The sequence below is a fragment of the Pinus tabuliformis genome, chromosome 8, assembly GCF_031772625.1.
Source record: "Pinus tabuliformis cultivar Carrire ecotype Pingquan chromosome 8, CPIR1, whole genome shotgun sequence".
NCBI classification, from domain to species: domain Eukaryota; kingdom Viridiplantae; phylum Streptophyta; class Pinopsida; order Pinales; family Pinaceae; genus Pinus; species Pinus tabuliformis.
In genome coordinates, this window is record NC_142294.1 from 593,566,346 (window position 1) to 593,587,167 (window position 20,822).

Consider the following 20,822-nt stretch of genomic DNA (forward strand, 5'->3'; position numbering starts at 1 on the left):
GGTTTCAGGCCAAATAAAAGCAACAAGCAAGGTATAATCAAAGGGATGCTTTGAGGAAGGGCTAAGATCTATCACAAAGGATAATCAAATCATTTGTGAGTCCATCGTTCAGATCATAGACAAATCCAGTGATTGGATCAAAGCAGCAGTTGTCTACTTTGCATCTGAGAATAGCAGATGCAGTTCGATTGTTGCTGTTGAGTCTATGAAACAAACAATGATAGAGACACAAATAAAATGACTAAACAGATCTCCCCAGCGGAGTCACCAATTTGTTGTGGGGAAAAATGCCTATGCAGGACGATCCTATCCACCTAAGGTGTGACAGTGCCTTAGCAACAAATAGAAACAGCCATTCTAGTATTCTTCCTTTATGAATTAAGAATGAAGAGAGATGGATGGACTGACCGGTGTCTTCCATTTGTCCCTCGATCCGGTTTCTCTTCTCTTTGGGAGTTCCCAGCTACTTGCCTTCTTGTTCGCCCAGCTTCAAGAGGTTTCTGCAAGATCACAAGAAGAGAACACTACACAAAGACATAGATTCATATTCATAACTAGTTCAGGATTAGAAATAAACTAAACATACTAATGCAATCATACATCAAAGATACACCAGTATATAGGAGAAAACCAAGATAGCTTTATTGATGAATAACAAGGTTCAGGAAGAGATACAACCCAGAAGGCTCCAATCCAGCATCTCCTTCCCAGCAAATGAAATTCCTATCTTCCCCTTCCTTCAAAGCATTAAGCACCCAATGATTCCAATCTCAAACTAACAACAATTCTTTGCAATAACAAAATTCCAGCCTCTAGATCTCATGGAGGAGAGATCCATATATAGATGTTTGGAGAGAGGATGAGTCAGCTTGAGATCTGACTAGTTTCCTCTCCCTCTGTCAGTTCTTGATTCCACTTGGAGGTTCTTGCTTCCACTTGGAGATTGGGAACCTCTTACTCATCACTAGTCAAATTCACTGAGGCAAGTGTCATTGAGGAAGATTCTGGAAGCTTCCTGGGTCTTGACACCTCTTGGAATGAACTTGCCATTTGTCAACTCTCGCTCAGCGCACCCTGGTAGTGCTTCTACCTGCGTTGCAGTGCAGGTAGCCAGTGTTGACTTTGCATTTCAGTGCAGACAGTTAGTGGAGCCACTGAATTGATCCTGAATTGACTTGTTTTTTAGCAGTTTCTGGTGGAGAACTTCTGTGAATTGTTGTGGTTTGTTAGCCTTGTTCCTCTAGGGGTAGGAACAACATGTTTAGGGACTTTGGATCGTTAGATTATGGAAATTTCATGCTTATAGCTGTAAGGCACAAAAATGTCTATAACACTAATGCCAAGCTTCGTTTTCCGTGATGGTGTGCATGCACCTCATGGTGACATCTTGCTGAAGCGAACTCTAGCCTCCATTGCAACTGGTGCATTGGTCTGATCCCTTCATCCAACTCATATGCTAACATGGACATGGTCTTCTTAGGACGGTTGAACCAGAAACACATTGATACATAGTGTCCCTGCTGATCTTCAAGTGTGTGTTGGTAGTCATGTGCATCAACTTGCCGAAGTGCATGTTCAGCCCCTATTGGACTTACTTTCTGTCTTCGCCTTAGTGAGTGTGTTGAATAGGTTGGATTTCATGCATGCGCTCAATGACATGCATGTTGTTGGATCCTTTTCATGTGGTCAACAACACTACTCACCATGTTTGCTCTGTGTTAGCTGCTAGGATGGATCCTTAACTTGTACTGGAGTAGTTTCATTCGTGAGTGCATGTTGCACCCACTTTTTTTCATGTTCTCACTGGAACTCATTGGTTTATCTGTGCAGGTTCATGTGCTTCCTAAGTTGTTTCTTTTGCACATGCAACTCCTTCTTTGTTCCATCTTCTGCCTTCGCATGATCTTCATGTCGCGTCATCACTTCATAGGATGAGTCTCCAAAGTTTCTTTCATTATCAGTGGATCTGCTTGATCTTGCAGCTTTGCTCTACCTCTATGTTGTCAACAACCTGTCTCTTGCATTCGCTATGTTTGCTTCATTTGTTGTGTTCGTTGCATTCGATATGCTGCCTTTAGTTATTGTTCATGATGCTACTCACTGTGATGTTGCTGGTTGATGTCCTTGTCAACAAACAACTTGATGTCTTCATGAGTAGGTAAGCCCATGGACACTTGATCGACCGCATCCCCAACCGTGATTTGAATGGTGTCTTCGTCTCTGCTCTCTTGGAAACCATTGTACTTGTACTATTGAGAGGCATATAAACACCTGTGATACCTGGAGACATGGAAACACTCATAGCAAGCAATCTGTCAATCGAAAACCAAAATGAACATGAGAACTGACTTGCAACAAACCTCAGTGAATGATCATGAAGGTTGCGCAATTCCGGCCGGGAGTTCGAGAGAATGACTGTCAAGACTGTACAAGGCATAGTCTGGGCTACTAGAGACTAACTGACTGTTGGAACTCCAAAATTCATAATCCAGTTGTGTAGTTGGGTGATAGGATTATGGAATGCACGATTCCAGGTTGGAAAGATTGTTTTCCCAGGGACAAATTTGTGCAAATTTTTGGGCCAAGTAGCCACTGACCTCTAGAAATAAGAAATTCAGTACAGAAGGCCAATGTTGGGCTAGAATGCACAAATCTAGAGAGGACGGTGAGCCTTCCTTATCCATATTTCGCAATGCAGCCTTGGTGAAGGCATAGGCCCGACCAAGGTATGCCCAACTCACCGACGGGAAACTGAAGGCAAGTAAGTCGATGAAATGCATGGTGACACTAAGTGATAGCAGAAGCGATAAACAGTGCATGAAAAACATGAATGGAGGATTGAGGAAATATATCAACATGCATGTGGGTGAGGCAATTCATTGGTTGGGCGAACATCCATGAAAAACAATTTCATGCATGTGACAACAGTGAGATAGAAAGGAAAACTAAAACGAAGATAGGACAAGTTAGAATATATGTAAACGACAGTAGGCATTCAAAGAAATCAAGCAAACATTACTTACACAAGTGAATACACAAAAACCGACAAAAATGCAGCATAAGGCATGGGAAGCGAGCTTACCCCAAAACAGTTTAGCTGAATGTGTCGACTACTCCTAGATGTGATGTGGAATGTCAGAGCTACAAGGTTGATGTGAGGAATGAGCCTTGCAACCCTCGGTTGATGATTTTTGATAACATCAAAGTTGTGATGCACATGCCACAAATCTAGGGGAAGCGACACTTGGAGGGAGGTTTCTGAATTGCTCCTTGCATGTAACCTCCAACTGCTAAACATAGATCCCTGAAACAAGGGATGCCTTTGCATGTTGCTTTGGGACATACAACCTATGCATGCAAGCCAATTTTGATCAATCCCGGAGGTAACCGGTCAACTCAGTTGCACATGCAAGTGAATGCTTGGTTGTGGAGGAAAATGTTCATTTCTGACTATAAGCTGGGTTGACTACCCAAGGGGATTGCACAATTTTTGGGCCCAATAGCTTATTGATGTCCATATTTGCACAAATCTTGGGGTTGAACTTCCTGTTGATGGGAAAAATTGTGCAAATCCTGTTGGGAGGGTTGGCTGGATGGATTGCGCAATACTGTGGCCCTACAGGCTGTAAGAGGGAAGTGCACAATTCCTGGAGGGAATGGCTAGATTCTTTCCAAAAATGCACAAATTTCACTAGGAAGCTACTCAGCATGCAGCTGGACCAAGTCCGGGTGAGCAACCTGTGAAAGGGAAAGATCAAACTATGATCGACAGGTTGTCTTTGAGCAAGAAAGAAGCTGAAGCTTGAGGACTTGATGAAGAAAGGCACACTGCTGAGAAGGTTGGTAGGGAGGCTCCAAAACAGGCTAAGGGAAAATTTTAGAGGGTGGTTGTAGTTGCCAACACTTGGCGACACACTGGTAGAACTCCAGTTCTCTGCATATACCTTGTTTGTGAAAAGCAAGTCTAACACCTCCGGAAGTATTGTTCAATTCTTAGCTCATCTTGGTTTCACACTAATTTGATGTAAGATGTAGCATCTGCCAGACTATTGGTTGGTTGACACACATTCCAATCAAAGTCAACACAATTGTTTGGTTGGGGTTTAGGGGTATATAGGTGCACAAGTAGCATAGTCGTCAGAGTCTTAGTTTCATCTCTCGTGTTGGTCCACTGCTAGCAGGCCTAGATAATACCCCGGTGGAGTCGCATAGGAACACATTCATGGCTCCGCTGCAAGTGAGCTTGGTCAGTACCTCGATGGAGTTACTTGCATCACCTCCCTACGCAGGAAGCCTTTTTCTTCTTTCACCTTAGTCATTTTTCATTTTGAATTTTTCACCTTTTCATTTTTTTTTTCATTTTTCATTTTCACTGTGCATAGCACATATTCTCAGCAGAAGAGGGATCCCGACTTATTGAGAGTAGAGGAGGTTGTTCCAGCAGAGAAGTAGTTTATTACTGATGTGCCTGTTAAGTTTTTCCCCCTCACCTTACTTTACTTGACTGATCTAATAAGGGTTAACCCAAAAACAATCGACTAGAGAAGGTGACACTAATTAGCACGTAAGCGTTGTGTTTACACTAAGGTTCACTTCGAAGAGTACGTATTTTCCTTTGACGTATCATGGACTAAGAGTAACAAGTTCATCATATAGAGGCAAGATAACAGATAACCAAGTAGTGATAGCTTTACAAACCCTCTTTTTGATTTCCCAACTCATTTCATGAGTCACACATGGTTTCATGCAAACTAACCTACAAACGAACAAAACAAACAACAAAGAAAATGAAGAGCAGAAGTAAAAGTGAAAGAAAAAACAAGCAAGAAAACAAGAAAGCACACAAACAAGCAAGCAAAGCATGAAAGAAAACAAGCATGCAAGCAAACAACTGAAAGCAAACACTACTCCTAATCCTATACTAATGGTGCATGGGCCTGATTACGTGAAGTGATACTTCCGATGCAACGATCAACACATTGGTAGACCCATGTTGGTGAAGGCTTGGTCTGCAAGTAACCGAGTTGTGTGGACCAACATACAAGAAATATATGATAGTGAAGATGGCCACACTTCGTGTTTCAAAGTGCCCAGGGGACATAAGTGAGTGCATGTGAATGACAGACAGTTTATGGACTTATCATGGTGTTGTGTGACACTACGTGCAACTTTGAAGTAGAAGCACACTATTGACAGATACGTGCAAGCAAACGAAAGAAACAAAGATAACTTGCGTCGTGAATGAGTGCTTGCAACTTAAGACTCCTCCAATGCATGAGGTATGGGATCGTGCGGTTCGAGTGTAGGAACACTGATCTGTGTGTGAGATGGATATTCAATGCATACAGATGAGTGATGAGGAGCCTTGGGTGACTGAACAGTTTCATGATTGGAAGTGAGACCCACCCCAAGAGAGTGAGGGCCTAACATAACCATCAGCTCAGGCTGAAGTTCCTCGACGGTCTTGGGTGTCTCAACTTCATCATTAGGTAGATCATCATAAACCAGTGGCTTTGAAAGATCAACTGTGATATATTCATGATCGTGATAAAAAATGGAAGCAAATGGATCACGACCACCACGATTAGAAAAATCAATGAATTTTTTGGCATCATCATGATCAGATGAATCAAACAGAGGGGTAGATGAAAAGCAAACTAACTCCTCCTATGTGTTTCCATAAAAGACAAATGAAGGATCAAGTGGATCTTCAATGAATAACTTATCCTCTCCATTATCGAATGATGGACTAGCATCCGGTGAGTCATGCGAGTGATTGACAATGGGTGCATCCATAGATAAAGGCACACATAGAAAATCATGGATGATAGGATCACCAAAGAAGCTAGGAAGGAACGGAGGGGGCTCGGATGGAAGGGAGTCATCATTCGCCGAGTGTTGATGTTCAAGTTCCCACTCATACTCTTCATGAATGATAGTGCATGTTGGTTGTGCAACACCAACTCTGTCTGTGGGTTGTTCCTCATTCACAAAAAGTGAAGTGTCTTAAGTGGATGAACACAAGATAGCATTATCCAGAGGAACACCTCCGTTCGAAGATGGAGGTTGAAGAAAAAAATTCATGTGAGAACCCGAAGGACTAACAACCAAATTTGTGCGAAAATTAAGTGGAGTGATGTTGGGAGGGTGTGATGGATGAACATATGTGCGAACATGATCCTCAGCATCACTAGGCAATGGTGGAACTATTGAATGAGAGGGAGACGGACAATCTATTGAGATAATGCCTGCTCCCACATGGGATTGCTTAGTTCCATCAACGAAGAAGGGTGAGTGAGGCTTGACATCAAGATTTCTCTTGGGATGGGTAGATTTATTAAGACAATACTTGAATTGGTCCTAGAGATAAGAGAACTTCATCTGGCTCTTTGGAGCTTGAAACTGTGAGTCACGGAAGCACTGCCAAAAATCAATAATGGATTCATGCAGAGCCCTTTTTTGTTGTAATAGTTTCTGGTCAATATTGTCTGGATCAAAATGATGGAATGTGTCTTCAATAAGATCACAGAAGTGCTCACATGAGTGCATGGTGTCAGCCGGTAGGATGAGCACCCAATGAAATGGGGATTCATGAAGTGTGAATGCAAGCAGCAGACTGGCTTGTTCATCATTAAACTCATCTTCCTTATAAACCATGGAAAGGAAGTTATGTAAGTTCTCAGGCCAGGCCACTCTGCCTTCACCATTATACGTGTGAGTGGACAAGAGATTGAAAAGCTTCCCCGAGATGGAGACATCTTCACAATTCAAAAAACACCTCGGGGGACAAAGAATGCAAGATTCCATGAAAGATATGCAAAGGTTCAAAACTGGATGAGAGGACACTGCTTGTCATTAGGCCCTCCTTCTAGCACCAGAAATGTTGACGGTGCTGGACTGCTAACATGTCAAGGGAATCTCCCCGGTAAGAAGTCCCAATTAGACCTCAGACTGTTTGGTGTAGGAGTCCCAACAGTGGGTCGTAAGGTAATGCCCTGACCATGATGTCACACAGAGGCAGGAAGATAACTCTGTCAGTGGAAAAGGTGTGACTGATGCAGTGAGTCAAGGAATGACTATGAGAGGTTCCAACATCTCAAATGAAGGGAAGGTGAATGTGAGTTCCAGGTTGAAAGGGATCAATCCCAACTCGGCTAGCGACACACAACAAAAGGGACATGCATAGCTTTCGGCAGAGCAGTCAACATGAATGCGACAGTCCCAACATAGAAGGTAAGATAACACGAACAACACTCACGGATCAGTCTGAGACGAGTGTGATGATTGATATAACAAGGTTCAGAGAAATGTGTTTCTGGTGTCCGACAAAGTAGTCGACATAGACAGTGACAACAATAACAACATATGCAACACATTAACAACAAGATTCATATAATTGAATGTGAATCAGTTCATACACAAGTACGTAAGTTAAACAACATATATCATTAAGGTAGGCAGAGCAATACAATTACAATAACAAAATATGCATGAAAATGTGTTGGCTTTTGTTATATAACAAGTGTAAGTCACAATCATACAATACACTATGTAAACCTGCTAGCGCTATCAATAGAAGGTTACAGCCACATCCGCCTGCTCCTCCAAAGAGATGTACTCGCTCCATGCAATGGAGAAGCCAAGTCGCATTACAATATTGTCCAAGTCTTCTTCAAGATAGTTTTAGTAGAAGCTTGGTTAACCAAAAGCCTATACAATGAGTTATGAGGGACTATCTATAGCAAAGGTTGGGGTGACCCTTCACATTTCCCTTTGTGAGAGTTCAACTACCCTCATGACTCTTCACCTACTCTATCACTGTTACATCCAACTATTGACACTCGACTTACACTTGACATGACTCATCATTACAATGCACATGTACTCATATGAGACAACAAGGCTTGAGCAAGCCTTGCAAGACATCACTTACACTCGGTCTGCTCTGGTGAGACTGACTCTTTGACATGCATGTGATGGTGAAGCTAGTGAGTTGATGCCAAACTTGGTTGTCCGTGATGGTGTGCATGCACATCATGGTGACATCTTGCTGAAGCGAACTCTTGCCTTCGTTGCAACTGATGCATTGGTTTGGCCCCTTCATCCAACTCATCTGCTAACATGCGCATGGTATTCTTAGGACGGTTGAAACGGAAACACACTGATGCATAGTGTCCATATTGATCTTGAAGTGTGTGTTAGTGGTCATGCACATCAACTTGCCGAAGTGCATGTTCAGCCCCCGTTGGACTTTCTTCTTGTCTTTGCCTTGGTGAGTGTGTTGAATAGGCTGGATTGCAGGCATGTGCTCAACAACATGCATGCTGATGGATCCTTTGCATGCGATCAACAACACTGCTCACCATGTTTTCTCTGTGTTAGCTTCTAGGATGGATCCTTAACTTGTACTAGCGTAGTTTCGTCCATGACTGGATGTTGTGCTAATTGTTGTTCATATTCCTGCTACAACTCATTGGTCTTTCTTTGTAACTTCATGTTCTTCTTGAGTAGTTGCTTCGGAACATGCAACTCCTTTGTTCGATCTTTCGCCTTCACACAATCTTCATGTCATGCCATCACTTCATAGCCTGAGTCTCCAAAGTTTCTTTCATTTTCACTGGATCTGCTTGATCTTGCAACTTTGCTCTGCCTCTATGTTGTCAACAACCTTCCTCTTGCATTCGCCGCCTTTGCTTGATTTGTCGTGTTCGCTGCATTCCATATGCTACCTTTAGCTGTTGTTCATGATGGTGCTCACTATGATGTTGCCGCTTGATGTCCTTCCCCACGAACAACTTGATGTCTTCGTGAGAAGGTAAACCCATGGACACTTGATCGACTGCATCCCCAAGCGTACTTTGAATGGTGTCTTCATCTATGCTCTCTTTGAAACCATTGTACTTGTACTGCTGAGAGGCAGATGAACACCTGTGATACTTGGAGACATGGCAACACTCATAGCAAGCAATCTTTCAGTTGAAAACCAAAATGAAAATGAGAACTGACTTGCAACATACCTGAGTGAATGATCATGAAGGTTGCGTAATTTCGGTCAGGAGGTCAGGAGACCGACTGCCAAGACTGCACAAGGCATAACCCGAGCTACTGGGGACTAACTGACCACTGGTACTACAAAATGCACAATCCAGTTGGGCAGTTGGCTGCTGGGATTGCGGAATGCGCGATTCTAGCTGGGAAAGAATACTAGCCCATGGACAGATTTGTGCAAATTTTTGGGCCAAGCAGCCACTAACCTGAAAAAATGCTCAATTCAGTCCAATAGGCCAGTGTTGGGTTAGAATGGGCAAATCTGGAGAGGAAGGTGAGCCTTCCTTATCCAGATTGCACAATGCAGCCTTGGTGAAGGTAGAGGTTGGGCCAAGGTTGGCACGACTCACCAACGGGCAACTAAAAGCAAGTAAGTCGATGAAATGTATGGCGACACTAAGTGACAGCATAAGTGATAAACAGTGCATTCAAAACATGAATGAAAGATTGAGAAAATAGATCAACATGGATATGGGTGAGGCAGTTCCCTAGTTGGGCAAACATTTGTGCAAAACAATTTCATGCATGCCACAACAATGAGATAGCAATGAAAATTGAAACAGAGCTAGGACAAGATAGAGTATATGTAAATGACAACAAGCATTCAAAGAAATCAAGAAAACAACACTTACACAAGGGAATACACAAAAAGCGACAGAAATGTAGCACAAGGTATGGGAAGTGAGCTTACCCTAAAACAACTGAGATGAATGTGCTGACTTTTCCTAGATGTGATGTGGGATGTGAGAGCTACAAATTTGATGTGAGGAGTGAGCTCTGCAGTGCCCAATTGATGAGTTTTGATAACACTGAGGTTGTGACATGCATGCCACAAATCTAGGGGAAGTGACACTTAGAGGGAGGTTTCTAAATTACTCCTTGCATGTAACCTCCAACTGCTAAACATAGATCTCTGAAACAAGGGATGCCTTTGCATGTTGCCTTGGCAGAAGTGGCCTATGCATGCAAGTCAGTTTTGCTCGGTCCTGGAGAGAATCAGTCAACTCAACTGCACATGAAAACGACTACTCAACTGCTGGAGAAAATTGTGCATTTCTGTCTGTAAGTTGGGCTGACTGCCCAATGGGATTATGCAATTTCTAGGCCCAGCAGCTGACTGTTGCCTAGATTTGCGCAGATCCTGGGCTGAACTGCCCGTTCATGGAATAATTTGTGCAAATCCTGTTGCGAGGGTTGGCTAGTAGGATTGCACAATCCTGGAGCCGAGCAAGCTATAAAAGGGAATTGCGCAATTCCTGGAGGGAATAGCTGGTTGCCCTAAAAAATGCATAGATTTCACTAGGAAGCTACTCAGCCTATAGTTGGACCAAGTCTGGGTGAGCAGCCTATGAAGGGAAAAGATCAAACTATAATCGAGAGGCTACCTTTGAGTAAGAAAGATACTAAAGCTTGAGGACTTGACGAAGCAAGGCAAGCTGCTGAGAAGGTTGGTAGGGAGGCTCCAAAACAGAGTAAGGAAAAATTTTGGAGGGTGGTTGTAGCCGCTACAACAGATCCATAAAATTGGGACAACACTAATGGAAACCATATCATGGAAGAGGGTATTAAATACCCATGGAAGAGGTCAACACGAGGCAGTTGATCTATGGCAAGAACTCTCAGCTCGGGGGTGAACTGGTAGAAGACAGTTCTAGGTTGGATGGCCATGCTCGATTCTCCAAATGAGTTTCTTTAGCTAATCTAGTTGGATTAAATTGCTTGTGATTTTCTGTATGTGGGTCCTTACTCTTTATGTGTCGCATCTTTAAACATAGGAGTATAATTGCATTGTGTTATCTTATGGTTTATCTCTTTTGATGTTGTTGAATGTTTAAGTGTATGAGTAGCGCTGCATGAATAATATTTGTGCATTTAATGATGGAATAATTATACTTGTGATGACTATTGAATCTAACTTTAATCGAAGTTAAATTGTCAAATGAGAGCCTGGTAAGCAAATGTTAGTTTAGGAAACAAGGGTATGTGACATTTTTCTTGTTCATCTTGTACAAGACAAGAACTGTTTTTTAGTGATGGATAAAGATTTTAGTAGTCTACGACATTTTATACTTCGAATTTAAATAATTTTATTTGAATAATAGTTTTTGGAATTTAATACAAAATGTATAAAACAAAGAACCATCAATAGATATTTCAACTTCCAACCTTCTTTCACTTTACTATAATCCATATTGTTTCTAACTCTTCATTAATCATAGATTCACTTATGAAAAACTATAACAAAAATGTATGGTCAAATCCTTTGACTATCTAAATTGACTTTAACCTGAAATCCCAAATCTAGATGGTTGATTCACCGACTATTTCGCAATCAAACGGATATGGGTGCGATCATCCATCTAACCAACAATCCAGATAAAGATGCCTTGAATAAATCACCAAACAAAGACCAAATTAAAAGTATAGGGGTCAGAAAAAATGCTACCACATATCTTTTAGCTGAAGAAAACGTAGGAAATTAAAGAGAATATACCAACCTCTCAGAAGATATGGTCTAAGACAAACACAATGTACCCAATATCAATACAGCCTTAATCCAGAATCCCAATAAAACAATGAATCACTTGGAATGACAATATACACATCAATGACGAGCAGAAATAAAACAATGAACGACTTGGAATGACAATATACACATCAATAACGAGCAGAAATTAGACCCCGGCACTAGAACAGGAATCACCGTTGTGAGAGTTTGATATTGACCCTTTACTCTGTCAGCCGTCTGAGAGCTGGAGACTTTTACGTATGAAATAAGTATGTACAGGATTGAAAGAGAAAATTCCTTTGCATCTCCAAGAAAACAAACGCAGCCGTCTGAGAGTTGGATACTTTTACATTGGACTGAAGTATATATAGTCTTGAAAGAGAAAAAACCTACTGCATTTCCAAGAAAACGAAAACGTAACCAAGACCCAATCCAAAATTGAACCAGGTAAACTCCTTTCCCAGGTCTCCAGTTTTTTTCTTTTATCGTGTTTTCACTGATCATTCCAACTTTTTCTTTTTATTGATTTTCTTGTTGGTGTATTGTCGGGAATTTCTGGTTATTCCAAACAAAATACAGTGGAAGAAATCCTCTGTTTCCACTGTTGGGAATTTTCTGATAAATTCCGAAACAACAAAAAAATATGAACAGAGAGTAATACTCTGTTTTCGAGATTTCTGATAATTCAAAAACACAAGACCAGAGCATAAAATAATACTCTACTTTGCCTCATGATCAAACACTGATCAAAATAATACTCTGTCTTAATATAGCAAAAACAGAAAAAAATTCGCTTTTCTGTAACTGGTGTTGCAGCAACGCAGTTTTTTTCAGTTGCTGTAACTTGTGTTGCAGCAACGCTGTTCGTGGCGTTGCAGCAACGTAAATTTTTCGGTGTTGCAGCAACGTAACTTTTTGACGTCAAGTATTTTTTGAGTTATGGTGTAACAGCAACAGGCAAAAAGAAACTTCTATTTATGAACGATAAACTAACTGATAAAATAAGTCTTCCTCACGTAGAGGGATCTTCACAAAATATTATGCTAAAGAGCATCTTCCTCTTGACAGAGAGATTACATCAGGAACGCTTCAGTTCCACACAAATAGCATCCTCCTTCTAACAGAGGGATTCACCAAAATGCCTTCTTCAGAGGCACTTCAATCTGTGTCTGCATTCATTTAGCACATACGCGTTGCTACGTATTGCCTTTGTTTTCTCAACAGAACAACTGCAAAACTTCACGCTATGGCGTGCTCCCCATTGCTCTCTATATCAATATCTCTCTCTCTTACTTTTCAGTCCCTGCACTGCTGTGCAAGAGGGCTTCATTCATGTGAGCTTGTGCTGCTGCACATTCTTTCTTAAACACACAGAAATTACATTTGAGTGTTGTTGCGCTACATTGCAGACGGATTAACACTGTTGTGGCTCTACACATATATAGTGCAGGAAGTGGTCATAACTTATCCATCAACCGCCTCAACTCTCTGACAGAGTCTCTGCTGCACATAATGAACAAATCTGATCTTTTGCTGTATTTCTTGAGTCGGTTGTGCTGAAACCCAAGACTGATAAATGCTGCGGTTGGCTTGAGGATGGTACTTTCCTTCTCGGCCATGCTTCTTCTTTAATGTTGTTTGGTGAGCAGTTATGGCGCAGAGCCCGGATCTGATCTTCCTCCTCCTTTGGGAATACAAACAGGTAAAGGGCGAAAAGACACTTATGGCGGTGGCGTGAATAAGCCGAAACAAATAATACCCGTTGGAATAAAGACAGATGGACTGCTCGGATTGTTTGCAGGTGAAAGTGCGATTTCTTTTCAACTGTTGCTGCAGTTGAAATTACATTCCAACACTCCCCTTTAATTTCAACTGCTGGGTTATCAGTCATACCCAGACACTTCATCAAAAATTCAAAATTTTTCTGATCCAATGGTTTGGTCAGAATATCAGTGACCTGCTCCTTCTCTGCTCTTATGACAGATTTAATTCCATATATCTCCCCTATAGGAAGATTCATATGATAGAGTTCTTCCAGGGTCATCATCAAATCTTCAATCTCTTCCTCTATCATATTGACAAGGGTTTTGGCAGTGAAGCCCATCTCAGCCATCTTGGCAAGAATTACATATCGAACTCCATATTCTTTAAATAGATCTTCAAGGAACTTCAATTCCTTTCTCCCATTCATGGGTTCTGTCCATTTCCTATCTTGAACTCCATCTTCTAAATAAACAGGGTCATCAACATGACTAGATAAAGTAAACAAAGAATTTGTACCCTCATTTGTTGCTTCTTGTGGTGTGCTTGGAGAAGCACATTCATTTCTCCTCAAGGGTGCGACTTGCTGCCCTTGTGTTGGCGCCGCTATTTGGGGATGTACTTCAGCCATCTCCTCATCACCTTCACCACAAGACAAACAGTTTTTATCATTCACTGTTTTCTCTAAGCTTTTATCACAAGCTTCCTCCTCAATGAACTGAGGTTTTACTGTCTTCACTTTCTCCATGCCTTGATAGGCTGTCTTGAGAGTTTGCCATGCTTCTCTGGATGTCTTGGCTGCTGCTATCCGTGGAAAAACACTTTCATTCACTGCTCGATACAAGAAGTAGAGGGCCAAAGCATCTTTCTTCTTATAGTTCTTCAACAACTCTTTCTCTGCCTGAGTTAAGCTATTAAACTCATTTTCATTTGCTGGTTCTTCAAAACCATCTTCAACAAATTCCCATAAATCTTCTGAGAAAAGAAAAGCTCTCATAACTATTGCCCAATAGTCATAATTTTTCTCATTTAATAGTGGGAGCTGAGTATTAAACATACCCACGCTAGTGCTGACGCTGGCCATTCCTTACACTTTAAATTATGCTTCAAATACTTGACTGTATTTAAAAATCATTGTCTGTCTTCAACAGTAACACAGAAAAATTCTTGAGAAATACCTTAGATTCTTTCTTGGCTGAGTCTTCACGCTGCTGGAGAAGTTGCTGCTGCAAGAAATCTTTCCTTCAGCTTCTTTGACACTTCAAAGAGCCTGGACTAGCTCTGATACCATGTCGGGAATTTCTGGTTATTCCAAACAAAATACAGTGGAAGAAATCCTCTGTTTCCACTGTTGGGAATTTTCTGATAAATTCCGAAACAACAAAAAAATATGAACATAGAGTAATACTCTGTTTTCGGGATTTCTGATAATTCAAAAACACAAGACCAGAGCATAAAATAATACTCTACTTTGCCTCAGGATCAAAAACTGATTAAAATAATACTCTGTCTTAATATAGCGAAAACAGAAAAAAAATCGCTTTTCTGTAACTAGTGTTGCAGCAACGCAGTTTTTTTTCAGTTGCTGTAACTTGTGTTGCAGCAACGCTGTTCGTGGTGTTGCAACAACGTAAATTTTTTGGTGTTGCAGGAACGTAACTTTTTTATGTCAAGTATTTTTTGAGTTATGGTGTAACAGCAAGAGGCAAAAAGAAACTTCTATTTATGAACGATAAACTAACTGATAAAATAAGTCTTCCTCACATAGAGGGATCTTCACAAAATATTATGCTAAAGAGCATCTTCCTCTTGACAGAGGGACTACATCAGGAACGCTTCAGTTCTACACAAATAGCATCCTCCTTCTAACAGAGGGATTCACCAACATGCCTTCTTCATAGGCACTTCAATCTGTGTCTGCATTCATTTAGCACATACGCGCTGCTGCGTATTGCCTTTGTTTTCTCAAAAGAACAACTGCAAAACTTCATGTTGTTACGTGCTCCCCTTTGCTCTCTATATCAATGTCTCCCTCTCTTGCTTTTCAGTCCCTGCACTGCTGTGCAAGAGGGCTTCATTCATGTGAGCTTGTGCTGCTGCACATTCTTTCTTAAACACACAAAAATTACATTTGAGTGCTGTTGCGCTACGTTGCAGACGGATTAACACTGCTGTGGCTCTACACATATATAATGCAGGAAGCGGTCATAACTTATCCATCAACCGCCTCAACTCTCTGACAGAGTCTCTGCTGCACATAATGAACAAATCTGATCTTTTGCTGTATTTCTTGAGTCGGTTGTGCTGAAACCCAGGACTGATAAATGCTGCAGTTGGCTCGAGGTTGGTACTTTCCTTCTCGGCCATGCTTCTGCTTTAATGCTGTTTGGTGAGCAGTTATGGCGCAGAGCCCGGATGTGATCTTCCTCCTCCTTTGGGAATACAAACAGGTAAAGGGCGAAAAGACACTTATGGTGGTGGCGTGAATAAGCCGAAACAAATAATACCCATTCGAATAAAGACAGATGGACTGCTGGGATTGTTTGCAGGTGAGAGTGCAATTTCTTTTCAAGTGTTGCTGCAGTTGAAATTACATTCCAACACTCACCTATGGCATGAAGAGAATGTCAAAATTATGTTTTCTATAAAAACAAACGCCACGAACATCATAAAAAACAAAGTCAGGTAAGATCATAGTTAAAATTAAAAATAAAATAAAATATAATAACAAAGTAAACATGTGCTCCAATACAATTCAGAGATAGAAGGCCGTCCGGCATTTGCCTTCAAGTGACACTTTGGTGGGATTTTTCCCTTGAGTTTTCTCAGACGTTGTAATGATGAAAACAACTTCAAATGTTTTTGCCTGTCCCACATTTTTCGGAATAATATAGAAAAGGAATGTCTATAATGTGTGAAATATTCTATTGAATCTTCATAGTCAGTTTAGAAATTTAAAATCTGAGTAGTTATATTTGAATCCAATAACCGTTCTGTGAAGTTACATTGAAAATTTCTCAAACAACTTAGGGATAAGCATCTTTGGAACATGGATTTATCTGATAGCTAATTACAGACCACGGTCGAATCTTTTACATTTTACACTTATGTTCACATTGCATTGCTACGGAACCTCATAATTTCCGCTAGTAATAACACCCAAGATTTTTTCCAGTATCAGAGTTAGAAAAGCTGAACTGCATGTTCAGGCACCTGTATTCCGACTGTAACCTGAGAGGAATGCACTAATGCGTTACCTTATAGTGTTTTTCTCTGGTGGAATTTAAATAATCTGCAGCATTTGTGGAGGAGAACACTCAAAATTCGATGGAATTTTCTTGCATGTAAGTAGAGTCCCTGCAAGGCTGGCGATAATAGCGATAAATCATTGTGGTGGAAAGCACATTTTTGGTATTTTGGTCTTGAACTCGCATGCATTCGTCATCCGTGTAAGTTTTAGTGAATTTCTGGTAAATAAGTTCGTTTGCATCGGGACAAGTTTTCATGAAATTTTGAAAAATACATCGCTTTACAGTATTGGTTGTTATTAAACCTATTGAAACAACAAAATGACAACCAAAATCCCAACTAACACTGATGGCTTATCGTCTAAGGAATTAACGCTGCATATATAGAGCGGAGGAATTAAGCTTGCAGATAACATCGATAACATTGAATATTAGATGTCATCACAATCCCAAAGCAATATCATCGGAAGCATGTGGAAATGATCACGGCTGGTGATTGATGATATCATAACATATAGTATTAAACATTGATTTAATCGAACCACAAGAAACCGAGATATAGTATTTACCGATGAATTATTTAAACCACAATACACTTGGTGTGATCAAATTTTTGGGTGTATTTTTTTATTTTGCCTCAAGTCTTATTAGTACAACTGTTACATCCGGTTGAAGATGGCCTTGTTAGCAAGGTCATTCGTGATCAAATTTCACTTAGTAGTTGTGCCTTGTGCTATCCTAGAGTAGTTGTGCTTTGTGCTAGAGAAAAAAACATTCTAAACAATCTAATAAACTTAAAATTGGTGTGGGGTGCTATCCCAAATAACTTTAACAAATAAAATAAGTTTATTAATTTTAAATGGTCCAAATAGTAGTTATGCCTTGTGCCAGAGGAAAAGAACTCCTAAACAATCTAGTCAACTTAAGATAGGTATGTGCTGCTATCCCCAAATAACTTTAACAAATAAAATAAGTTTAATTAATTTTCAATTCCAAATATTTAAAAACAAAACGATTACAATATAAGTTGACTATCTGCTGTTACATGCAAGTAAAACAAAGCGAGATAAAACTACTGCCCAGAGGCATTGCGAAAGGGAGATAAAGATACTGCCAAGAGGCATGCCTTATTTTCCTAAGGCGCCAGAATACTTGAGGAAGGATCAGCAGCTGCAGAATGAGTGTGGAAAAGTGTCCTAAAATTTGCTGCTTCCGAAGGCCCAGTGATACTTAGGTTTTGTCCTGGTCAATGACTCGAGGGAGAAAACCCTGCAGATCCACGAACTTCAAAATTTATATTCTCCATGTAACTAATATAATTGAAGACAATTGAAATTCTTACTTTAGAAATGGACCCAAAACCTCCTTCCCCAGGCTTGTTGTCTTCATTACATTGGGAAGTCGCCTCCTTCGCAATATTGGACATGAAAATGAGTTCCGCGTTCGCTATATTTGGTGATAAGATAGATTCTCCCTCGTCACCTGCGGAAATAAATGCACGGCGTCAATTTTATCTTGGTAAAGAAAAAAGGTGAACAGTTCACAAAACCCAAGCTGATTACCGCATCTAGATCCTTAATATTGAAGATAAAACAACTATTTCAGGACCTCCGGTTCGATAAGTCTGTTCCCAACGTTTCAGACGAGACACATAATTCCACCTCCAAAGGCCTAAGTCTGAAATAAATCGAAGCGAAGCGCCAGCTACTACGCTGAGGCTTATACCAAGCACCTTAGGTTTTATCCGTTCAGCACCTATGCACAAAAAATCATTGTAACAAAGCTGTGTTTAGATCACCAGAAATTAACCACTATGTTGCTTATGATGATAAATTCTGCTGAACTTAGGTAAATGGTAGATTCTGGATATCAGGGAGGTAAGGAGAGGGGTTAGCTCTTTATTCACCGTTAGATTCTGGAATATTTTTAAAATTTGTAATTCTGGATAAAATTTATGTAAGAGATGATAAATTATGTGAGAGAGAAAATACCAGAGGATAGAGGAGGACTTTGTGCTGGCAGCGGCGAGATAACTGAAGTGTTGAAAAATTTATAAACATCGTAACGCAACGGCAAGATAACTGAAGTGTTGAAAAATTCATAAACCTCGTAACGCAAATAGCAGTTCTGAGATCCGAACTGTGCCCCAAGAGCTCCAATTTGGCATCTTAGTATTTCTTCGAAGGCATAAGTTAAGCATGATCCGCAGCTTGTCCGGGAAAGATCTCTCCAACATTGCGCTAAGCTGTATAATTTCCCCGTTAAACTAGAAGGCACAGCTCCTGAATCCGCGGAGAAAAGTTTGGGACTCTGCGCAGCTTTAGCGGTAATATTTGAGAGCATGGCTTTCACAGCATTTGTGAACTCTAGTGGCTGACTGCTGTTCCCAGTATTGCAAAGAACACTTATTGGCGTTTCTTGCCGACTCATGATATCGTTGTAGAAATTATGATTGTCGTAACGCAAGAAGCATCCATCGAGCTGAATGGATCCAGAAGTGTTGTGGCATCCCATGACAAGTTTTTCTTTGGCCGTGGATGCGCACTCTTGGCAATCGGAGGAATCTAAATCTGCCCTGCACTGGACAAGCCCATAAACCGTACTATTGCTGTTTTGCCCACCAACAACAACACTAGAAATATTGAATCCACTGGCATAAACGTTCCTTACCAATGAATCCAAAACCTTGTTGAGATTACGCTGAAACGCGCTACCGTTTGTATATGTATAATTGCCGCTATTCCCACAATTGCTCCAAACAGTAGGTGTCTCCGGATCAGCTGCTGCTGACTGCACTAACGTACATACACCGACGATAATTAACACGCTGCACATTATTTGTTTCAACATCTCCCTCATATTCACCTTCTTGGTCTTCGGCCAATGGTGCTGTAGGCTGTAAAACTTAAATGGTATCACTAATTTTCAGATTCGTTTGTTATTGTTAGGGAGGCGTTGTGTATCGGGCATATATATATTGCTTTGCTTTAGGATTCGGCGAATTAAAAATGCTTAAAATTATGTAATTTAGCATTGCAATTATACTTTTGCTTCTCAGATTTCAAAGTGTGATCGTACTGCTACCTTTCATATTTTAAACAAGTTTCAGTATTAAGGTTGATCTACGGGCTAAATAAATCCTGGTATAATTTTAATTATTATTTTTATATTTTATTGGTTTTGAAATAAGGATTTCAAAATTTTAATTTAATTATTATTATAGAAATTTAATTTTTCAATAATTATATTGGTATATGGAAATTAAAAATTAAGATTTAATTTTAAAATAATTATTTTTATTCTATGAATAAGTGTCATATGAGATGAGTTATGGATTTTTGGGCATATGGCACTGATAAGCTATGATATTGACCCACAGTATTGTGATAAAATCTACTTATATTAAGAATTTACATGGTAAAATGAAAGTAGATTTCCACAAATAAGAATGGCGTTCCATGTTTTTCCAAATTAGTTTACACATTAATTTTTATAATTCATAATAATAATAATAATAATAATAATAATAGAATTGAATTAAATTTTTATGATTTTATAATTTTAGTAATGTGAAATGTATTATGAAGTAAGTGTTTTGAAGGATGTCGATATATGGTTGCTCTAGTAATTCTAGTAGATGAGATTTTGAGCAGTGCATCAATAATAATGACTTATTTTTGTGATTTTTTTAATATTAATTAAAATTATTTTTTATTACTTGGGAGTTTTTCAAGCTAACGTATTCACTGCCATAGAAATTAATTTCTAGAGAATTATTAATTATTTTGTTTTTAATAACTAAAATATGCATTCATAAGGATAAGTATACAAGATTAATTATGTCATTATGTATATCTATTTCAAAATAGACATTCTAGAATTTTAATTTAATTATCAGTTTAAGCCTCCATGGAATGTGTCATAATATTCATAATAGTATTTGTAGGCCAAAAAGATTTATTTCTAAGTTAGTTATGCTCTTTTAAATTATTTATCTTAAATTAATTAATTAGAAAAGATGTCATATCGACACTTGTCACGTTGTGCATGTGGTAGTGATAAACTATTGTATTGGCCCATAGTATTGTAATAAATTCTAATCTCCATAGTAAACTACTAATGAATATCCATAGGTATGGTTGAGAATATTGTTTAATTTATATATTAATTCTTTTTATAATTAATAGTAATAAAAATTTAAAATAAAGTTATAATTTAGTTTATTTTTATGATTTTTTTTAATTAACTAATGTAAG

The 20,822-nt window shown here is 39.6% G+C and overlaps 1 protein-coding gene across 3 annotated transcripts; it reads right to left on the bottom strand.

Annotated features, from left to right (window-relative positions):
* Positions 1–17,533: 17,533 nt before the first annotated feature.
* Positions 17,534–19,496, bottom strand: LOC149236875 (antimicrobial ginkbilobin-2-like protein). 3 transcript variants are annotated; one of them, XM_089461648.1, is made up of 4 exons: positions 18,558–19,496; positions 18,175–18,321; positions 17,959–18,048; positions 17,534–17,835 (listed from the first exon to the last, which is right to left on the bottom strand). In XM_089461648.1, the coding sequence occupies exons 1-4, from the start codon at positions 19,423–19,425 to the stop codon at positions 17,813–17,815; spliced, it is 1,128 nt and encodes a 375-aa protein (XP_089317774.1). In that variant the 5' UTR covers positions 19,426–19,496; the 3' UTR covers positions 17,534–17,812. The 3 variants fall into 3 exon arrangements, with proteins under 3 accessions (XP_089317774.1, XP_089317773.1, XP_089317772.1); XM_089461647.1 differs by having other exon boundaries at positions 17,909–18,048; XM_089461646.1 differs by having other exon boundaries at positions 17,534–18,048.
* Between the last annotated feature and the right edge of the window lie 1,326 nt (positions 19,497–20,822).